Below are 17,295 nucleotides of genomic sequence, written 5' to 3' on the forward strand. Positions count from 1 at the left end.
TTCCAAGGTTGTTCTGTCTCTATGTCTCACGGCTCCACAAACATGCCAAGGTTACAGACTGGTGCTGTGAGATTCTTGGGATCCTGACACAGTTCATTGGGCTTGAATAGCAAGAAATTTTAGCTGATGAGCCATCTCCCTGCCTCTGTTCCTGTTTTTATGCTTTGTTTTAACTTTTAATAGTAAAAAGAATCATTTGTATTTTGTATGTATGTGTTTTGCTTCGATGTGTGTCTGCAAACCACATGCGTGTGTTGCCTGAGGAGGCCAGACGAAGGCCTCGGATCCCCAGAACTGGAGCTGCAATATTTGTGAGCCATCAGGTGGATGCTAGTCACTGAAGCCAGGTCTTCAGGAAGAGCAGTCAGTGCTCTAAAGTGGAAACTTGAGGGTTCTTTGGAAAGTCGGTTGATTGGTGCTTTGCTGGAGTAAATACATGAGGGAACGTTTTGCTGAAGCAGACACAGGTGAAAGGATGTTCTGCTAGAACAAGCACGTGAAATGAAGGATTCTTTGTTAACAACACGCATGTATTGGTCCGCGTAGTTGAGGTCCGTTTGTCGGGACTCCATTGAGAGAAACAAACCAAAAAAAAGAAAAAAAAAACAAAAAACCTTCTGGCAGTGTGCTGCAGTTTCTTGCTGCTTCTGGAGACTGGCAGAGCGATATCAGCTGAGACATACGCACGTGCTGAGGCAAGACCCATGGAGGATCCATCATGTTTGGAGAGACCATAAAAGGACAATGGGAGGTAATGGAGGCTGAGCTTGGCTTGCTTAAAGAGCTGGCTGTGCAACGCTTTTCTGGGTCTTCCAGATTCACTGATCTTTGCTTCCCTGAGGCAGGCACAGTCAAGAACCTCTGGTGTTCCTTCTGCTCCCTCCTGCTGACTTGAGCAGAGGCTGAGGCCTGGCTGTCTCTGCTAGGTCGTGTCACCGCTGCTGATTCCTATTTGCTATCCCGACTCTACCAAACTGGACTGCTGGTGCATCCGAGAAGTGTTTGTGAGTGGATCGAGCTGCCGCTGCTGGCCTATGAACTGAATTGCTGATTTCCAGACGACATAGACAGGGGAGTTGCTCCAAAGAACCTTTCTACCTCCCAGATCCTTCCCTTTCCACTACCTCTGGTGGGTGATGGGCTACAAGGGAGGTTAAAGCGTTTAAGAATCATCATTAAAAATAAGGATCAAAAAAAATTTAAAGTTACCGTGCTCCTTATCACTAAGCCATCTCTCTATTTATTGCTTTTTTTTTTTCTTAAAAAAGCATTGTGATTCATACCTGCTAGAGTATGAAGGATTTAATGAGATATGTAAGGTGCCTAAATTTTCAAGGTTCTTGAAGATTTTAGGTATCATCATGCATATAGAGTATTTTAAAGGGAGCTGGGTTATAAGGGAACTCAAAAGCACTCAACACACTGGGCAGTGGTAGTTCACGACTTTAATCCCAGCACTCAGGAGGCAGACATCTGTGAGTTTGAGGCCAGCCTGGTCTACAGATTGAATTCTAGGACAGCCAGGGCTACAAAGAAAAATCCTTTCTCAGAAAAATGAAACAGGGCTGGAGAGATAGCTCAGCGGTTAAGAGCACTGACTGCTCTTCCAGAGGTCCTGAGTCCAATTCCCAGCAACCACATGGTGGCTCACAACCGTCTATAATGGGATCTGATAATGGGATCTGATGCCCTCTTCTGGTATGTCTGAAGAGAGCAACAGTGTATTCATATAAAATATGTAAACCTTAAAAAAAAAAAAAAAAAGTAACAGTGCAAAAAGGCACACAGCACAAAGATTTTAATTTCTGGTGCATCGTTTCCTGCCTGAGACAGGAAGTGTTCCTTCGCAAACGGGTTTCTGTACAAGCAGCATTACTCTGTTCAGATTCAGTCTCCCAGTCGCCGTTATCCACACTTGCATCTCACTATGTTGCCCACGCTCGCTTTGAACTCAAAGGCTCAGATGAACCTGTCTCGATTCCCGAGTTGGGACTACAGGCATAAATATATATATATTCTCGGCCAGCTCTACCCATGACCCCTTAAAATCTGTTTGAAATATGTGAACAGTTTCCTCTGGAGCATATCAAAGGCACTTTCCTGGCTCCATGCCTGTGGCTCTTGGGGATGTCCTTAGAGAAACGCTGCAAGGTCCTTAGAACCCCATCCTCTTGCTAACAGAAAATAGGGTTTTATGGCGTCGTCCCAGGTCCAGGGATAACCTGCAGCTACACACTTCAGACTCTTGATCCCATTACAGATGATTGTGAGCCCATTACATGTGGCTGCTGGGAATTGAACTCAGGACCTCTGGAAGAGCAGTTAGTGCCTTTAACCACGGAACCAGCTATCCAGCCCCCCTTCCTTCCTTCCTTCCTTCGTTCCTTCCTTCTTTCCTTCCTTCCTTCCCCCTTTCTTATTTTTTTTTTTTTTTGTTCTTAAAGCAGGGGCCCACTCCGTTGCCCTGGGTCGACCTAGAACTTGCTCTGTAGACCAGGCTGGCCCTGAACTCACAGAGATCTTCCTGCCTCTGCCTCCCAGGTGCTGATGTGCTGACACTCTGAGTCTTTTCTCTGCCTTTGGCCTCTCAAATCCAGGTACTTCTCTATGACCTAAACATGTTTTTTTCTTTCTCCCAGGATGCCCCCTCAGTCCTCCTACTCTGTTCTTTCCATCCCATCCTGCTCCTCGTCTAGTTTACTCTCATCTTCCCCTCACTCACAGCTCTCAATAGCTCCAGGAAGAAGCTACATGTTGCTCCCTCGCCCACTGTGGCCGGTCCACTCTCTTGGGCTATATATAGCACAGCAGTGCCTTAGATTATGTGCAGAGTGCTTCAAGACCTAGTCCCCTTCCCCCAACCTGTTCCACTTTAATGGGAACAATGTCCACGAGGCTTCCAGTTAGGGGGAGATAGCCCAGCAATCTGGGTGGGATAGGAGGAAGAAGAATGTGCTGAACTGGGAACTCACAGCGGGGGGGCATCCTTCCTATCTGTTGCCTGGGACTTTTTAGTGTGGGACCCACTTCCTGCTACTTGTTTATTGGGGAGGAAGAGGAGCAGACAGTGTCCTGGGGAGTGTAACCTTCAGATGGAGGCTGTTTCCACAGAAGGAGGGCAGAGGCTCAGAGATCAAGTGGTATAACAAAATATTTAGAGTGATCGATGCGGTGTATGGTCAGATTGAGTCTGCATCCAGCACTGGCCTGTACACGAACTTTATCTATGTGTATATTTAATTTAGGCCCCTCGAAGCCACAGTTTATTAACGTGACCTGATTTGGAAGAAAGAGAAGGTTCAGTAAGCAAATTACTAACATAGAAGTGCTTACATGGAAACAATTATTAAACACTTGGCATATTAACAAAAATGATGCTGTCATAACTTTTATCTTATCTGTTTACTAAAACAGGATGCTATGGAAACTTGTCTCTTCAAGTTTTGTTGTATGTTCTCCGGGCTTCTCTACCCAACACCCTCTTTTTAGTGCTGGGGACTAAACCCAGTGCCTTGAAGTCTAGACAAACACTGTTTAAAGGTCACTCCCAAAGCCCTCCTCACATGTTTCTGAAGAGAAAGAGCAACTTTATTTGTTCTATCACAAAACTTCCCCTGCAGTATATCCTTTTAAACTAGTCCCAAACAGTTAAAATTGGATCTGAGGGATGGTTAGAAGTTTGCTTGGTTTATTTTGTTGTGTACTATAACTTTGCAAAAGTCATTTAATGGAGCCTCAGTTTTTCTTTCTTTCTTTCTCTTTTTTTTTTTTTTTTTTTTTTTTTGGAGACAGGGTCTCTCTGTGCAGCCCTGGCTGTCCCAGAACTCACTCTGTAGATTAAGTCGGCCTTCAACTCAAAGTATCTGCCTGCCCCTATCTCCAAAAATGCCGGGATGAAAGGTGTGTACCATCATACTCAGCTCAGGGCCTCAGTTTTCATCTGTGAAATGGGGATAGTAATCTCTGTCCCAGAGTTTTTAAGGTGACAGTCTGGTCTCCTGAAGTCCTAACAAGCCGGGCTCGGCCAATTGTTCTGACATGACTGTTAAACAGATGAATAATGGTTAGGCATGGCGGCATGTGTCTTTAATCCCAGCGCTGGGGCTGGGGATTTAGCTCAGTGGTAGAGCGCTTACCTAGGAAGCGCAAGGCCCTGGGTTCGGTCCCCAGCTCCGAAAAAAAGAACCAAAAAAAAAAAAAAAAAAAATCCCAGCGCTGGAGAGACAATGGGCAAGCTGGTCTGTGAATTTTAAGCCAGCCTGGTCTAACAGCAAGTTCCAGGCTAGAGAAGAAGAGAAGAGAAAACGCCTGGCCTGGGCAGCACAGTAAAGCTGGCCTTGGTGATGAGGGCATGGGTGAGCCCACCTGAGGGCATGAGGAGGAGCTATCCCTGCCCTTTGCTGACTCTGGGGCTTGGGTGAGCCAGGGCAGTGCCGGTGGCATGGGTGCAGGAGAGCTGTAGGGCTGAGCCTTTTAGCTACCGCTCTGACCACCCTGTTGGCTCACCCCAACATCTACCCCATCTGTGAACTGCTGGAGTGTATAAAGGGGCTGGTCCCGCAGATCCGAAGCTGTAGAATACATCTCCATGTCACAGGGCAAATGTCCGCTATCCAAGAAGAGACCCGGGGAGGATTACAGTGTAGCAGAAGCCGGAGACCTGGAAGCAGTCCATTGAGTCATTGCAATGAGCATTTGCAGGTAAAGATGTTTGGACCAAAGGGTGTACTGCAGACACCCTGGGGCACACGGCAGCTTCCGAGGCTAGGTGTTTGTTTTTATTTTTTGTTTTCTTGGGGGTGGTTTTCAAGGGTAGAGGCAGATAGGAAGGGACAGGAAGAAGAGTGGTATTGGGTGCATGATGTGAAATCCACAAAGAAAAAGTTAAGAAAAAACGAGGAAGGAAACTCATTCAGTGTGGTTACCCTGAGAAAAGGGAACAGCAAGGGGTTCAGTGATCCCTACAGCCGTGTTTGTGCACTGAAACGAAGGTAAGAATTCTGCATCAGTTTTAAGCAGTCCTGGCATGACATTCACGGGTTCTGGTTTCAATTCTGTCCTGCAAGGTGGACATAAGGAATTGGAACTGGATAAAATTTCTTCCTAGCAGGCAGACGAGTTCCTCTTCTGACTGGGACCTGAGTTGGGACTTTCCCCTTTCCTCTACCATGGGATTCTCGAGAAATCTCACTTCTTTGAAATCGATTGTTTCAACAGTTCAATACGCAAAGGGAGCAGCCCTTCTGAGTGTGCATGTGTGTGTGTGTGCTAGAACGTGTGTGCACACAGGAGCTTCGTGTTATGTATGAGGAGGACAGAGGTTGACATCAGGTTTCCCAGGTACTAGTGGAGCTGAACACTTTAATCCCAGCATGAAAAGGAGAGATCTCTGGGCTCAAGGCCGACCTGATGTACATGATGAAGGCCTGGTCAGCCAGGGCTATGTAGTAAGGCCCTGTCTCAAGAACCTGTTTCACTCAGTGAGTAAAACTGCTTGCCTCCAAACCTGAGAATTTGATCCCAGAACCCATGTAAGAGTTGGAAAGAACCAACTCTCTGACCATCACAACATGCGCCATAGCATTTACATGCCCACACACGCATACCATATATTCACACAATAGTTTTAAGGTTTCATTAGGGTGTGGTGTAGTCTACACATCAAGTTCTGGGCCAGCAGAGTGCCATAGTGAGACTATCTAAAAAAAAAAAAAAACCAATTTTTTTAGTTATGTGTGTGTACACACATGTTCCCGGGTGAGCATACACTGGTGGTACCGAATCTTTCAGAGTTGGAGTTTCAGGAAGTCTTCAGCTGCCAGACATGGGTGCTAGGAACCGAACTCAGGTCTTCCGTAGGAGCAGTATACAATCTTGGCCACTCTCCAGCTGAATAATTTATTTCTAGGTAGGTGTATGTGAGGGGATAGCATGTATGTGAACCACATATGTGCCTTGTATCTGTGGAGGCCAGAAGGCTGCATAGGGTCCTCTGGAACTGGAGTTATGGGCCACGATGTGGGAGCTGGGACCTCAACCTGGATTTTCTGCAAGAACAAGCCAGGTCCCCAGCCCTTTGCCCCTGCTTTATTTTATTTTACTTAGGATTTGCACTTGGTCCTGATCCCTGTCTTTTCCATGCACCCAGCATCTCCACGTCCCTTCCTGTGGCCGACATGACGGGAGCATACGCCCTGTATCTCGTGAGAACTCAGGCCAGGCTGGGGGATCTGCAGTGGCAGCACAGTGTGTGTGTGTGTGTGTGCGTGTGTCTGTGTGAACATCTGAGAGGAGAGTTCTCATGGACACTGGGGATATGCAGCAGGCCCTGGGGATTTGGTGTGACCTTGAGCCTGTTCGTAGAGCAGTGAGCATTGGGGAGAGAGAAGAGGGACATCAGCTGCTGGACATATTTCCAGTGCTAAAATAGCCTCCTGGGAGACACATGCGTATATGTGTGCGCACAGAGGCTGAGTGATGTATAAAGGGGACTAAGGCCTGGGAGGGAGGGAGACCTCCACGGTGCATCCTAACCTGTCCCCACGGGCTCAGCAACAGCTGCTGCCTCCAGTCAGGGATGCCAGGACAGACCATCGGTTCTCTGCTTCAGCCTCGATAAAGGGTTTCTGATCAGCCAGTCCCCTGGAGGCAGCCAGACATGGGACAGATCATGACAGCACTACTTATTAGCTGTGCATCTTTGGGCAAATAATTTGATATCTCAAAAGCACAATCCCTTCTTCTGTGACAGGCCTGAAACAGAAATACCTGGTCTAGGCAGATTGTGTCAGTCAGGTCACTGTCAGGAAGCTAGAGCGAGGAACAGCGTTCCAGTTACTTAAACCCCCTGAGGAGAAAAGTCCCTGATCCTGGCTGGGTGGGGCAGCGTAGCACTCCGGAGGCAGAGGCAAGTAGATCACTGTGAGTTGGAGGCCAACCTGGTCTACATAATGAGTTCCAAGCCAGCCAAGGATGTATATTGAGACCCTGTCTTAGACAACAACAAAATGATCCTTTAATTACCTGAGCTCCTTCCAATAGGGCTGAACCTAGAGCTGTCCCCTTGTTAAGTACTTTACCGCTGAGCTCTCCCTAAGCCTTCCTCAACTCTTTCAAACTTTTTTTTTTCTTTTTTCTTTTTTTCGGAGCTGGGGACCGAACCCAGGGCCTTCCGCTTGCTAGGCAAACGCTCTACCACTGAGCTAAATCCCCAACCCCTTTCAAACTTTTTTTAATGACAGGAGTTAGTTTCTCTGTGTAGCCTTCACTGTCCTGGAACTCTGTCTGTAGATCAGGCTGACCTTGAACTCACAGAGATCCACCTGCCTCTACCTCTGCCTCTGAGTGTTGGGATTAAAAGCATGCACCGCCGTCTGGGTTTTGTTTTGTTTTGTTTTGAGACAAGAGTCTCTGAGTCTATGAGTTCCTGGCTGGCCTGGAACTCACAGCCATTCACCTGCTTCTGCCTCCTGAGAGCTGGCATTAAGGTGTGCACCAGCATACCTATTTCTTTTGAGACAGAGTCTCATAAGTTGTCCAGGCTAGTTTTGAACTCTAGCTCAGGCTACCTTTATACTTGCCTCCTAACTAGCTGACGTTCCAGGCACGGTTCCAAAGGGGACCAAGGCTAAGAAAAGAAAGTCCTACAACTGAAGTATCTTATACTCCACATCACTCATAAGAGTGTTTGAAAGTTTAACTTGGGGAAGGAACCAGGAGCCCTGTCCATCTTTGCTTCTCTAGTTTTCCACAGCAGCATTCACACGCGTGCACAAATGGCTGACAGCAGTTAGGTCTCTCCTGTCAGGTCTAACCTCACCTTGCCACCTCTGGAGCTCAGTGTGTGTGTGTGTGTGTGTGTGTGTGTGTGTGTGTGTGTATGTGTGTGTCTATCTATGTGTGTAAGACTAATGCTGTTCTCTCCCCTCTGGAGCTCTGTGTGTGTGTGTGTGTGTGTGTGTGTGTGTGTGTGTGTGTGTATGTGTGTAAGACTGATGCTGTTCTCTCTCCTTCCTGCTGTCATAACCTCAAAGACTGCTTCCCCGACCCCATAGTGACAACTCTGGCACTGGCTTTTTACTGATTCAAAGCAGCAGACGCTGAGCCTTGGTCTGGCTGGTCACTCTCCACTTTCTAGCCATCTGCCGAGTAGGGTAAGCCCAGGCATGCTGGAGACTCAAGGGCTACCAGGAGTTGCCTCAGACGGCCTGTCTTGGGATTGGACTTGGAGGGCATCCTATTGGTTGAACCCCTCCTTTGAGGACTGGGACTCCAGCTATGATCAGAACAGACATTTTTAGGGGTTGACAAGATCAGGAAGGAGGAAGTAGGCTGGCAAACGGTTTGTGGACCGGAATTTGTTCCTTTAGTCTTAGGTACAAAATGTATCAATGCTTTGTCATTTACATCTGCTCTAGTGGTCTGGTTAACTAGTGTTGCGTCTGTCTGGGGCAGCTCTGGATCCCTAGAACTAGATCTTGCTCTGTAGCTCCCTTAGGAGCAAATATCAACAGATCCCGAACCAAGAGGGCCCCAAGATTCGAAGACTGTTCCAGTCTACTCCGGGTTTTTCCAGCTGTTTTTCTTGGCCAGAGGATCACACCCATTGGGATGCAATTAGGGAGCAGGAAGCAAGCGGAACAGTAAAGTCAGATGAACTAGAGAAGAGGCAGATGTTAAGGACACGAAGAAGGCAGCCCTGAGCAACCCAAACCCGAGAGAGAACACACCGGGGGGACATCTTCCCAAGTGTGGGTTGTGCTGGGCATGGTCAGGACCCGAAGACTAAGAACCAGAATCCTTACTGTGGGCTACCTTCTTCTAGAGCTGGGCTAAAACCTAGGCACACAGCTGTTAACATCTGGATCCAGGACCATGTCTGCCAACAAGGGCTGGTGGGTGCCACCCGACAGTGAGGACAGCCTGTCCGAGAAGTTCCTAAGGAAGACCAGGGAGTCTCCACTGGTCCCTGTAGGTGAGTAAGGGGAAGAACAGGGTTGGGGTGGATGCCTCCTCTCTGGGACTTCATGTCTCTTGGTCCTTTTAAAGAATGAGGCAATGGTCAGAGAACTCAAGTGGTCCACCCACTAGACACAGAGCAGACGTACAATGCAATCAGAGTCTGGATGGGTGGTGGTGGCATCAGACAACAGGGTGCTAACAGCTGCCTCGAGATGGGGGGGGGGGGTCTTTACTGCAATGTAGGATGGCCTCAGTTTTCCTTCCAGGTTCTGGAAGAATATGAAAACCTATACAAAATAGTGGGAGCCAGGAGAGGGTAGAGAAGCTCACATGGCAATGTAGTCATGACAACGAACTACAACTACAAGCACCTGGGGAAGGGGTATCATGAGGGTCACAGGCACTTTAAAAATGCCATTGAGAGGAAACTCAGTATCCCAATACCAGCTGCATGGAAGAATTTACTTAGTGCTTGGTGTCCAACCTGCCTTGCCCAGAGGGGAGCCAAGAGACCCTGGATTTGGACACAGGCCCAGTGATCCCATTCCTTGCCTGCAGGTGTCGGCGGCTGCCTGGTGATAGCAGCGTACAGGATTTACCGGCTGAAGGCTCGGGGTCCCACCAAGCTGTCCATCCATCTGATTCATACCAGAGTGGCAGCGCAGGCATGTGCTGTGGGTGCCATCATGCTTGGTGAGTAGCATGGTGCGGGTCAGTGGGAGAAGAGGGACAAAGTAGTGTCCTTAGTTAACTGGTCCATGGCTCAAGTCCCTGCTCCACACACATCACTTCCTTGATGAGCTCCTAGGCTGAGACCTTTTTCAGGGTTCCCCATTGGTCACTGATGCTGGGCCATGGGACAGTATGAAGAAGCCTACTTCATGAATTTTCCCAAGATGAGAACCCGGAAGAAGCAGCAGTTCCTTGCGAGCTGTGACTGTGGGCTAGTCCCTTTCACTGGGCCTCAGTTTCCCACGCATGACTAATACCTCTGGCTATTCCACTCAGCAGGCCACTTTCTGCAAAGTAGACATCAAAGGGCTCATGAACTGTCAGAGTTGCTCCCCCAGTCAGCTGTGAGCCTGGATGTTTGGAGCAACTGTTGGGACCTGGGGCAGAAAGAAAAGCAAGGAAGCCCTTAAGGATCAGATGCCAAGAGGCACTTTTCCTTCCTCATGCAGGTGCCGTGTATACAATGTACAGAGATTACATCAAGAGGGTGTCAGAGGATCCTGACAAGTAGGACTCCTGGGCGGCACGATGGCCCAGTCCCCCAGCTGTTTCTGTATGTGCCTAATAAAGCTATGTTGAGGAAAGTAAGGTGCCTTACTCTGGAGCAGGGCAGGAAACTGGGGGGTGGAGGGAGGGCCCAGTACAGTGGGGTGGGAGCCAAATGGTTCTGGCCCCAGCTCAAGGGAGAGAGACTCTGGGTGCAACTGTCTCTTAGGAGGACGGACCTCAGTTCCCAGGGTCCCAAAACTCCTATACCACTTCAGCCACAAGCGTGTGGGATGGGAAGGGGAAGGCCGGGGCAGAGTGGGGGCCTTGAGACTCATGGGAACAGTGAATCAGACACAGGCATTCCTTCCAGCACGGGCTGCTCCCCTAGGGACCTGGCGAGGAAGGCAGCTGCAGCTGGGAGCAGAGGCAGTAATGCCTCCTGGGAAATCACTACCCAGAATGTAATGCTGGGATTAGACAGGCAGAGGGTGGGGTGGGGTGGGGGTGAACAAAAGCAGCAAACCAAGGCAGAGGTCAGAATGTTCTGTTCATTTACAAACTGTGGCTAAGGTTGAACTTGCAAAAAATAAAATCTTGAAGACAGGCCCCTTAGGGTTAAACATTTTCATCTTGTTCTCGTTCTTCTCTGGGCCCAAGCTCCTCTCTGTTCCTTGGGAATGGGGCCAGGCAGAGGCCACATAAGGAACCAGGAGGCCTTCCTCATTGGGATGGAGGTTTCCGGGTTGTTCAGATGGCCCCATACCAGTTCCCAGATGCTCAGAGCATGAAGGCCCAGTCACACAGGTCCAGCTTGAGTCTAGAGCTGCGTGCTCACATGGGATAATTGAGCACGACATCCTGCTTGGCGAGCTCCAGCAGCATAGGGTCATCGAAGAACTTGCTGATGCTCACATCTTCACTCAGGCCCTGTGAAGCAGTCACACCACAGGTAAGCCCAGGGTAGCTCAGAGGAGCTAGTAAAGGCTGCTTCAAGGACTCGTGCCTTTAGGGTACTGCTACAGCTCCTGTTCCTTTTGGGCCCTAGGTCTGCTTATCTGAGGTGTGCAGACACTGGTCTTTCCAAACAGCAGTAAACTACCCTCTAAGAGGAGAAGACACACGATTCCTGTGGAAACCTTGGAGATTGAGATGGCAATGGTTAAAAGAACACATACCTTCCTACGGCGGGTTTTGATCATGAACTCCCGAGCCAGGTGAGGAGCTGGCTGTGGCTCCAAGGGACGGATAACAATGCTCTTGTCCAGCGGATCACCGGGGACAATCTGGAAGGCAAAGAGGTTTCAGGTAGATGAGGCAGCTTCCTGGAGGATTCAGAGCCAGAAGCAGGAACTTTCTCCAAGGTTGTAGAACATCCTGGGCAGAAAGGGAACTGGCTGTAAGGACTCGCTACCAAAGTGGGAGGCCAGGGTGGCCAGGTCTCCTCACCTGCCAATGGTGGAAGACAGACAGAGAGAAGGCCTGTCCCTGGGTATGAGTGCGGAGATCAGTCTCAAAGCCGAATGAGTCAATGGCTGGGATGAACGCTTTGATGGTGTAGAGAGGGGAGCCTGGAATGGGTGCATCCTGAGTCACATGACCCCTGAGAAAGACAAAAGCCAAGGCCCTAGTTGTGTAGGCTGGAAGGCAATCTGTCTTCTGCCTTTACTGGTGTATCCTGGCTCAGCCGCCACCAAGACTTAATGGAAGGAACATGCTCTGTAAAGGGATGGGCTTGGGGCTCTCGGCAGAAGCCACAGGGGCAACCACCTCTGGGCGGAAGCAAGAGTGGAGACACTGAAGAGACGGGACCCAATGACAACCCATCACTGCCTCATTCCTAGTAACTAACTGGGGGATGTCGGGGACAACAACAAGAAAAGGAAGCCACTGACTGTGGTAAAGCTAGGTATTCCTCCGCTCTCTACTTCCTGTGGGAATGAGGTCAGCGGGCTTCTGGAGTGGAAAGGTGGGGTGAGCAATGGCTCAGGCTACCCCCTCCCTCACCCTCTAGCATCCAGGGGGCTTTTTGCTTCCAGTCCCCCCCTCCCCCCCAAACAGGCTGCTCACCTGCGCCTGGCCAGGACTGTGTAAACAGCAGACACACAATCTGCAGGAGCCTGGACCTCTACAAAGTAGTAGGGCTCCATCAGGCGGGGAGTGGCCTGAAACAGAGCAAGAAAGGGCTTGGCGATGGCTGAGGGGAGAGAACATAAAGCATCCAGACCTTTGGATCCTTCTGCGGCCTCTGCCTCGTCCTCCATATAGTTTTCTGCTCAGAGAACCAGGACTGTCCCTACAGCTCCACTTACCATGAGGAAGGCAGAGTACACTACCCTCCTGGCTGTGGGGATGATCTGACCTCCGCCCCGGTGCAGGGGTTCCTGGGCAACCACAGCATCCAGAATCTTAAACTTGACATTCCGAATCACTGAAAAGGAGATGGAGGAGCTGGGGCTAGTGACACGTGTGTGTGTGTGTGTGTGTGTGTGTGTGTGTGTGTGTGTGTGTGTGTGTGTGTAAATATGGTAGAGCAGCAGGGGAATTTGTTACACTGAGGCCATATTGCAGCCACTAAAGATACAAATATCTCACCTCCAGATCAGCAAAGCCGGCAGAAAACAGTCAGCAGTTAAACATTACTTAGCATCTGATTCAGGCCACACTGTGACACATGAAACATTCTTACATGCTTATGTGCTGGTTCTCAATAACTTTTTTCTGGACATAAAGACTGTGTTCTAGAAATTGTATTTGGTTCCACAGAGATTAAATCTGCATCCATAAACCACTCCAACCTGATCACCCTCGTATTATCTGTCTTCAACATGCCCAAAGATGGGTTCTACCCAGGAATTAAGAGCATGGTCGCTCTAGAGATGACTTCGTTTCAGTTTGTTCTAAGTGATGACACTGGGATGGGAAGGAGCAGGGGGGCGCTGACCCAAGACTTGGGATAGTCCAGTGTACTCTTTCCTGCTAGGATCTGACAGATGGGCAGCCCACCCCTGTGTCTTTGCCCCAAGTGGCTAGGTGCAGGGCCTTCGGGAGTAGAGTTGGGGGGTTAAAGGTGGACTCACATTCATCGCAGAGGGGTCCTTCCCTGGTCCCCCACTGGAAACCTTGAACAATGCTGTCCTTCACTGAGCCCAGAAGGGCCTTGTCTACCTGCACAGAAATATTAGGTCTCCTTAGCAGACTACTGGCAGCAGCAGACAGTGTTAGGAGGGGAAAGTATGGCTGCAAGAAGCCATCTCATAACAGGGAAGAGGACACTGCAGTTTCTCCATCTAGGGAGAACAGTCGGCCACAGGCGTCCTCTCAGCTTACCTCTGAGGGCAACGTGTCGTCCACTAGGATGTTGGGGCCTGTAGCATCAGGACCAAAGGCCCAGATAGAACGGGCGGCCAGCAGATCCCAGTCGTACTTTGTTTGGAAGAACTCTCCCAGCTTCTTTCTGGAGGAAAGAGAAAGGTTCCTGGGGCCATAGAGCCTGCCTTTCCGTAAGACAGTAACCCACTCTACCCACACCACAGCCGAGACAACAGCGAAGGAGGGATGGTGTCAGGAGACCAGGCAAGAAATCCGTAGTGTGGGCCCTGTTCCAACCTGTTCCAGGTGATCTGGACCACCTCGTTCTCTATGTCCTCAGCGAGGCCCTTCTCAAGAGGCTCAGCAATCATGGTGATCTTGTTCCTGGTCAGAAAGAACAGGGGCAATGAGGCGGTCACAGGATGAGCAGGGCCAACAACACAGACTGCTGGGACGGCAAGAGAAATGGACTCTTGTAGCCAGGACAGCAAAGGGCGTCTTGTCTTGTCTTTTGTTTTTTTTTAAATACATATGAGTTATTTTGCTTGCATCTGTGCAAGTGTACCACCACATGTGTGGAGTGCCCGAAGAAGCCAGACGAGAGTATCGGATGCTACGGACTGGAAGTGAAGCCACCATGTGGCTAGAAATAGTATTTTGGTTCCTCTACAGGAGCAGCAAGTGCCTTTAACCACTAAACCATCTCTCCAGTCTGTCTGCTTTTCTTGAAAAGTACGACTGGGGCCGGAGAGTACAGTCTGCCAGTACAGCATGTGTAAACATGTATGAGGAGCTAGGTTTCCATTTTCAGCATCCATATTAAAACAAAACAAAACAAAAAAAACCCCTAAGATTGAAGCTGGCTCCCTGGCTTATACTTGGAATTCCAGTGTTTAGCAGGCAGAAAGATCTGATACTTCTATGTAGTGAGCTCTAAGCATCTTGGACTACAGAGACAGATCTTGTCTCAAACACACACACACACACACACACACACACACAAACCCAAACACACACACACACAGACACACACACACACACACAGACACACACACACACACACAAACCCAAACCATCTCTCTTGCCGCAGAGCTGTGGCTGGGGTGGGCTTGGAGTGAGTGTGGGAGAGAGGGAGGCTGTCAGTTCCAGGTATCATATCAGGTACATGTTCCCAGACTCTTATCATCTTCTTTCTTTTTGCCCCCAAGGCAAAAAGGGTCATGTGTGCAGCCCTAGATGGCTTACAACTTGCTATGTCCACAGAGCTGGCCCTGAACTTGCAGCCATCCTCCTGTCTTGCCTCCCAAGAGCTGGGAATATAGGCTTGAGCCGCCACGCCCAATTTTTGTTCTGTTTTGTTTTCAGACAGGAGCTCAGTTTGTAGCCCTGACCCTGAAATTCTCTTTTTTTTCTTTTTTTTTTTTTCGGAGCTGGGGACCGAACTCAGGGCCTTGCGCTCGCTAGGCAAGCGCTCTACCACTGAGCTAAATCCCCAACCCCTGGAATTCTCAGCATAGCGATCTGCCCGAATGCCTCTTAAGTGATGGGACTGAGGGTGTGTGTACACCATGTCTGACTTTTTTTTTAAGAATCTCACAGACCCTCAAACTTGTTACGTGGCTGAGGCTGGCCTAGAACTCCTGATCTTCCTGCTTCTACTTCCCAAGTAATGAGATTACAGGTGTGTACCTGCCACACCCAGCTTCTTCCTTTGAGTGTGTGCATGCGTTTTCAAGTGCATGCACATGTATGTGCATGTATGTGCAGGCTGATGTGTGTGTCACTCCCACTCTCTGTGACACCGTCCGCTCTGAGCCAATCACCAGTGTCTTCCTTTCCACACACACTGTACCCACCACCCCTTTTTTGAGATAGATACAATTAGTTTGAGGGCAGACTGAGCTGCAATGCAGAACTTTTACAAAGACCAAAAAGTGTACAAAACAATGGGTTTCTTTGTGACATTTCCCCAACACACATTTTTGTATTCGTTCCCCACTGCTCCCTGTAGCTCCCACTTCCTGCTTACTTCTTTTTTTTTTTTTTTTTTTTTTTCCGGAGCTGGGGACCGAACCCAGGGCCTTGCACTTGCTAGGCAAGTGCTCTACCACTGAGCTAAATCCCCAACACCCCTGCTTACTTCTTATTGGGTGTTTCAGCAAAGCATTTGAGGGAGGATGTCTCTACCACGGTCTCACAAAACGTCACAACTGGGTCAGCCACCTAGGCAATGAAAAAATTGAGATAAAAGCAGTTCTGTTGGAAGGACACAGTTCTACTGATGGAATTCTGAAGCGTCCGTGTTTTCCCTCTGCAAGAGCATCCTATGCAGCTCTGCAGCCGTGGGCCAAAGAAGTGTCCACACCACCACCACGGAGTCCGGGGGCAGAGTCAGGAGTAAGTGGGGGACACAAAGTAGGCTCTAAAACTAGGACTTTAGCTTGGTCATCCAAGAAAGCTTCCGACACCTGGCCCTCTCTGCTAACCCTCGTGGTATGACAGAGCTGGAGAAACTGCATCTGCTCCCTCGAGTCACAGCCTCACTCAGATGTGCAGGCATCTGAGAGGGCGGCCGCACGGCAGCAGAGGCCGTGGAGAGGATGCTTTGCCATGCATGGCTCAGGTGCTAGGTCAAGACTTGGTGATAGGCCTGAGAACCACTCCCACTCTCTGTGACACATCCGCTCTGAGCCAATCACCAGACAGAATAGTTCTTTTCCTAATGAAGGGACAAGAATGACTACGGCTTGGGAGCCTGGATTTAAATATGACACTGAAAATGACTCAGTGAGTCGGGCAAACCGGTCTCTAGAACCTTCCCGATGAAGCCCCGAAAGCCCTTTCCACAGAAGGGTCTCTAGTGGCCATCCAGGGGTGAGGGTTTTGCCTGTGCAGGACATCCCTCTGGAGCTGGCTAAGGGGAAGGGTACCTTGATGTCGATCTCGGAGTACATCTTCCGAAGGTCGTGCATCACGCAGTCCAGGTAGAGCTCCCCAGTGCCCAGGATCACGTGCTCACCAGACTCTTCCACCTGAAACCCAGCAGCCCAACATTCGGCGCTCACAGCAGATGTAAACAAAACTCAAGGCACCAGGGAAGGTTCCACCACTCATTATCAGAAGCAGCGACTACCTTAGCCAGTGGAGGTAAGGGCTGGTTCAGTGCTTAGGCATTTTCCTGCATGACCGAGACCTTAGGAGCACACTCTGTATCCCACCCCTCACTCCCTAACACCCCAAAAGCTTAGTGTGGTGGTATGCCTGGTTTTGTGTCAACTTGACACCAGCTAGAGTCACCAGAAAGAAAGGAGTCTTACTTAAGGAAATGCCTCCAAGAGACCCAGGTGTAAGGACCTCAATTAGTGACCAGTTCTGGAGGGCCCAGCCCATAGAGGGTGGTGTCAACCCTGAGCTGCTGGTCTTGGGTTCTACAAGGAAGGCTGACCACGAGGAGCAGCCAGTAAGCAGCACTCCCCCATGGCCTCTGGTCCACTCCTGCTTCCAAGTTCCTGTCCCGTTTGAGTTCCTGTCCTGTCTTCCTTTGGTGATGATCAGCAATGTGGAGGTGTAAGCTGAATAAAGCCATTCACCCCCACTTGTGTTTTGATTATGATATTTTGTTATAGCACAAGAAAGCCTATCTAGGACAGTTTGTAACTCAGAATTCAGATGGCAGAGGCAGGAGATTCACCCTGAGCTTGAGGTCAATTTGATTTACAGAGCTAATTCTAGACCAATCAATACTGCATGATAATAGTCTGTCCCCAATATAAGAACTTAGAGGCCCTAACCAGTAGGTCCCCA

The 17,295-nt window shown here is 49.5% G+C and overlaps 2 protein-coding genes across 9 annotated transcripts in view; one reads left to right on the top strand and one right to left on the bottom strand.

The window, feature by feature from the left end:
* Positions 1 to 8,002: 8,002 nt before the first annotated feature.
* Positions 8,003 to 10,277, top strand: Higd1b (HIG1 hypoxia inducible domain family, member 1B). Of its 4 annotated transcripts, none has more exons than XM_008768263.3 (4): positions 8,003 to 8,153; positions 8,825 to 8,974; positions 9,520 to 9,654; positions 10,143 to 10,277. In XM_008768263.3, the coding sequence occupies exons 2-4, from the start codon at positions 8,875 to 8,877 to the stop codon at positions 10,202 to 10,204; spliced, it is 297 nt and encodes a 98-aa protein (XP_008766485.1). In that variant the 5' UTR covers positions 8,003 to 8,153; positions 8,825 to 8,874; the 3' UTR covers positions 10,205 to 10,277. The 4 variants fall into 4 exon arrangements, with proteins under 4 accessions (XP_008766485.1, XP_008766487.1, XP_008766486.1 ...); XM_008768265.3 differs by lacking the exon at positions 8,003 to 8,153 and adding an exon at positions 8,191 to 8,341; XM_008768264.4 differs by lacking the exon at positions 8,003 to 8,153 and adding an exon at positions 8,203 to 8,375.
* A 433-nt stretch (positions 10,278 to 10,710) lies between these two features.
* The window catches only part of Eftud2 (elongation factor Tu GTP binding domain containing 2), a 47,238-nt gene continuing 40,653 nt past the window's right edge, over positions 10,711 to 17,295 (bottom strand). For 3 of the 5 annotated variants that reach the window (XM_063268747.1, XM_063268748.1, XM_039087769.2), the window contains 10 exons: positions 16,422 to 16,523; positions 15,632 to 15,714; positions 13,789 to 13,875; positions 13,510 to 13,636; positions 13,260 to 13,347; positions 12,492 to 12,610; positions 12,250 to 12,344; positions 11,629 to 11,782; positions 11,358 to 11,465; positions 10,717 to 11,109 (listed from right to left, as the gene is read on the bottom strand). In XM_063268747.1, the coding sequence (XP_063124817.1) occupies positions 11,014 to 11,109; positions 11,358 to 11,465; positions 11,629 to 11,782; positions 12,250 to 12,344; positions 12,492 to 12,610; positions 13,260 to 13,347; positions 13,510 to 13,636; positions 13,789 to 13,875; positions 15,632 to 15,714; positions 16,422 to 16,523 (1,059 nt within the window). In that variant the 3' untranslated portion in view covers positions 10,717 to 11,013. Of the gene's footprint in view, positions 11,110 to 11,357; positions 11,466 to 11,628; positions 11,783 to 12,249; positions 12,345 to 12,491; positions 12,611 to 13,259; positions 13,348 to 13,509; positions 13,637 to 13,788; positions 13,876 to 15,631; positions 15,715 to 16,421; positions 16,524 to 17,295 lie in introns of all 5 variants that reach the window. The other 2 variants (NM_001398599.1, NM_001398598.1) reach the window with 1 other exon arrangement.

This window comes from Rattus norvegicus, chromosome 10 (genome assembly GCF_036323735.1).
Source record: "Rattus norvegicus strain BN/NHsdMcwi chromosome 10, GRCr8, whole genome shotgun sequence".
Lineage (NCBI taxonomy): Eukaryota > Metazoa > Chordata > Mammalia > Rodentia > Muridae > Rattus > Rattus norvegicus.

Excerpts from the sequence above, each read along its gene's own strand:
- Higd1b (XM_008768263.3), top strand. The coding sequence starts at position 8,875 with ATGTCTGCCAACAAGGGCTGGTGGGTGCCACCCGACAGTGAGGACAGC. Across the intron at positions 8,975-9,519 it reads GTCTCCACTGGTCCCTGTAG|GTGTCGGCGGCTGCCTGGTG; the intron begins GTGAGTAAGGGG and ends CCTTGCCTGCAG. Across the intron at positions 9,655-10,142 it reads TGTGGGTGCCATCATGCTTG|GTGCCGTGTATACAATGTAC; the intron begins GTGAGTAGCATG and ends TTCCTCATGCAG.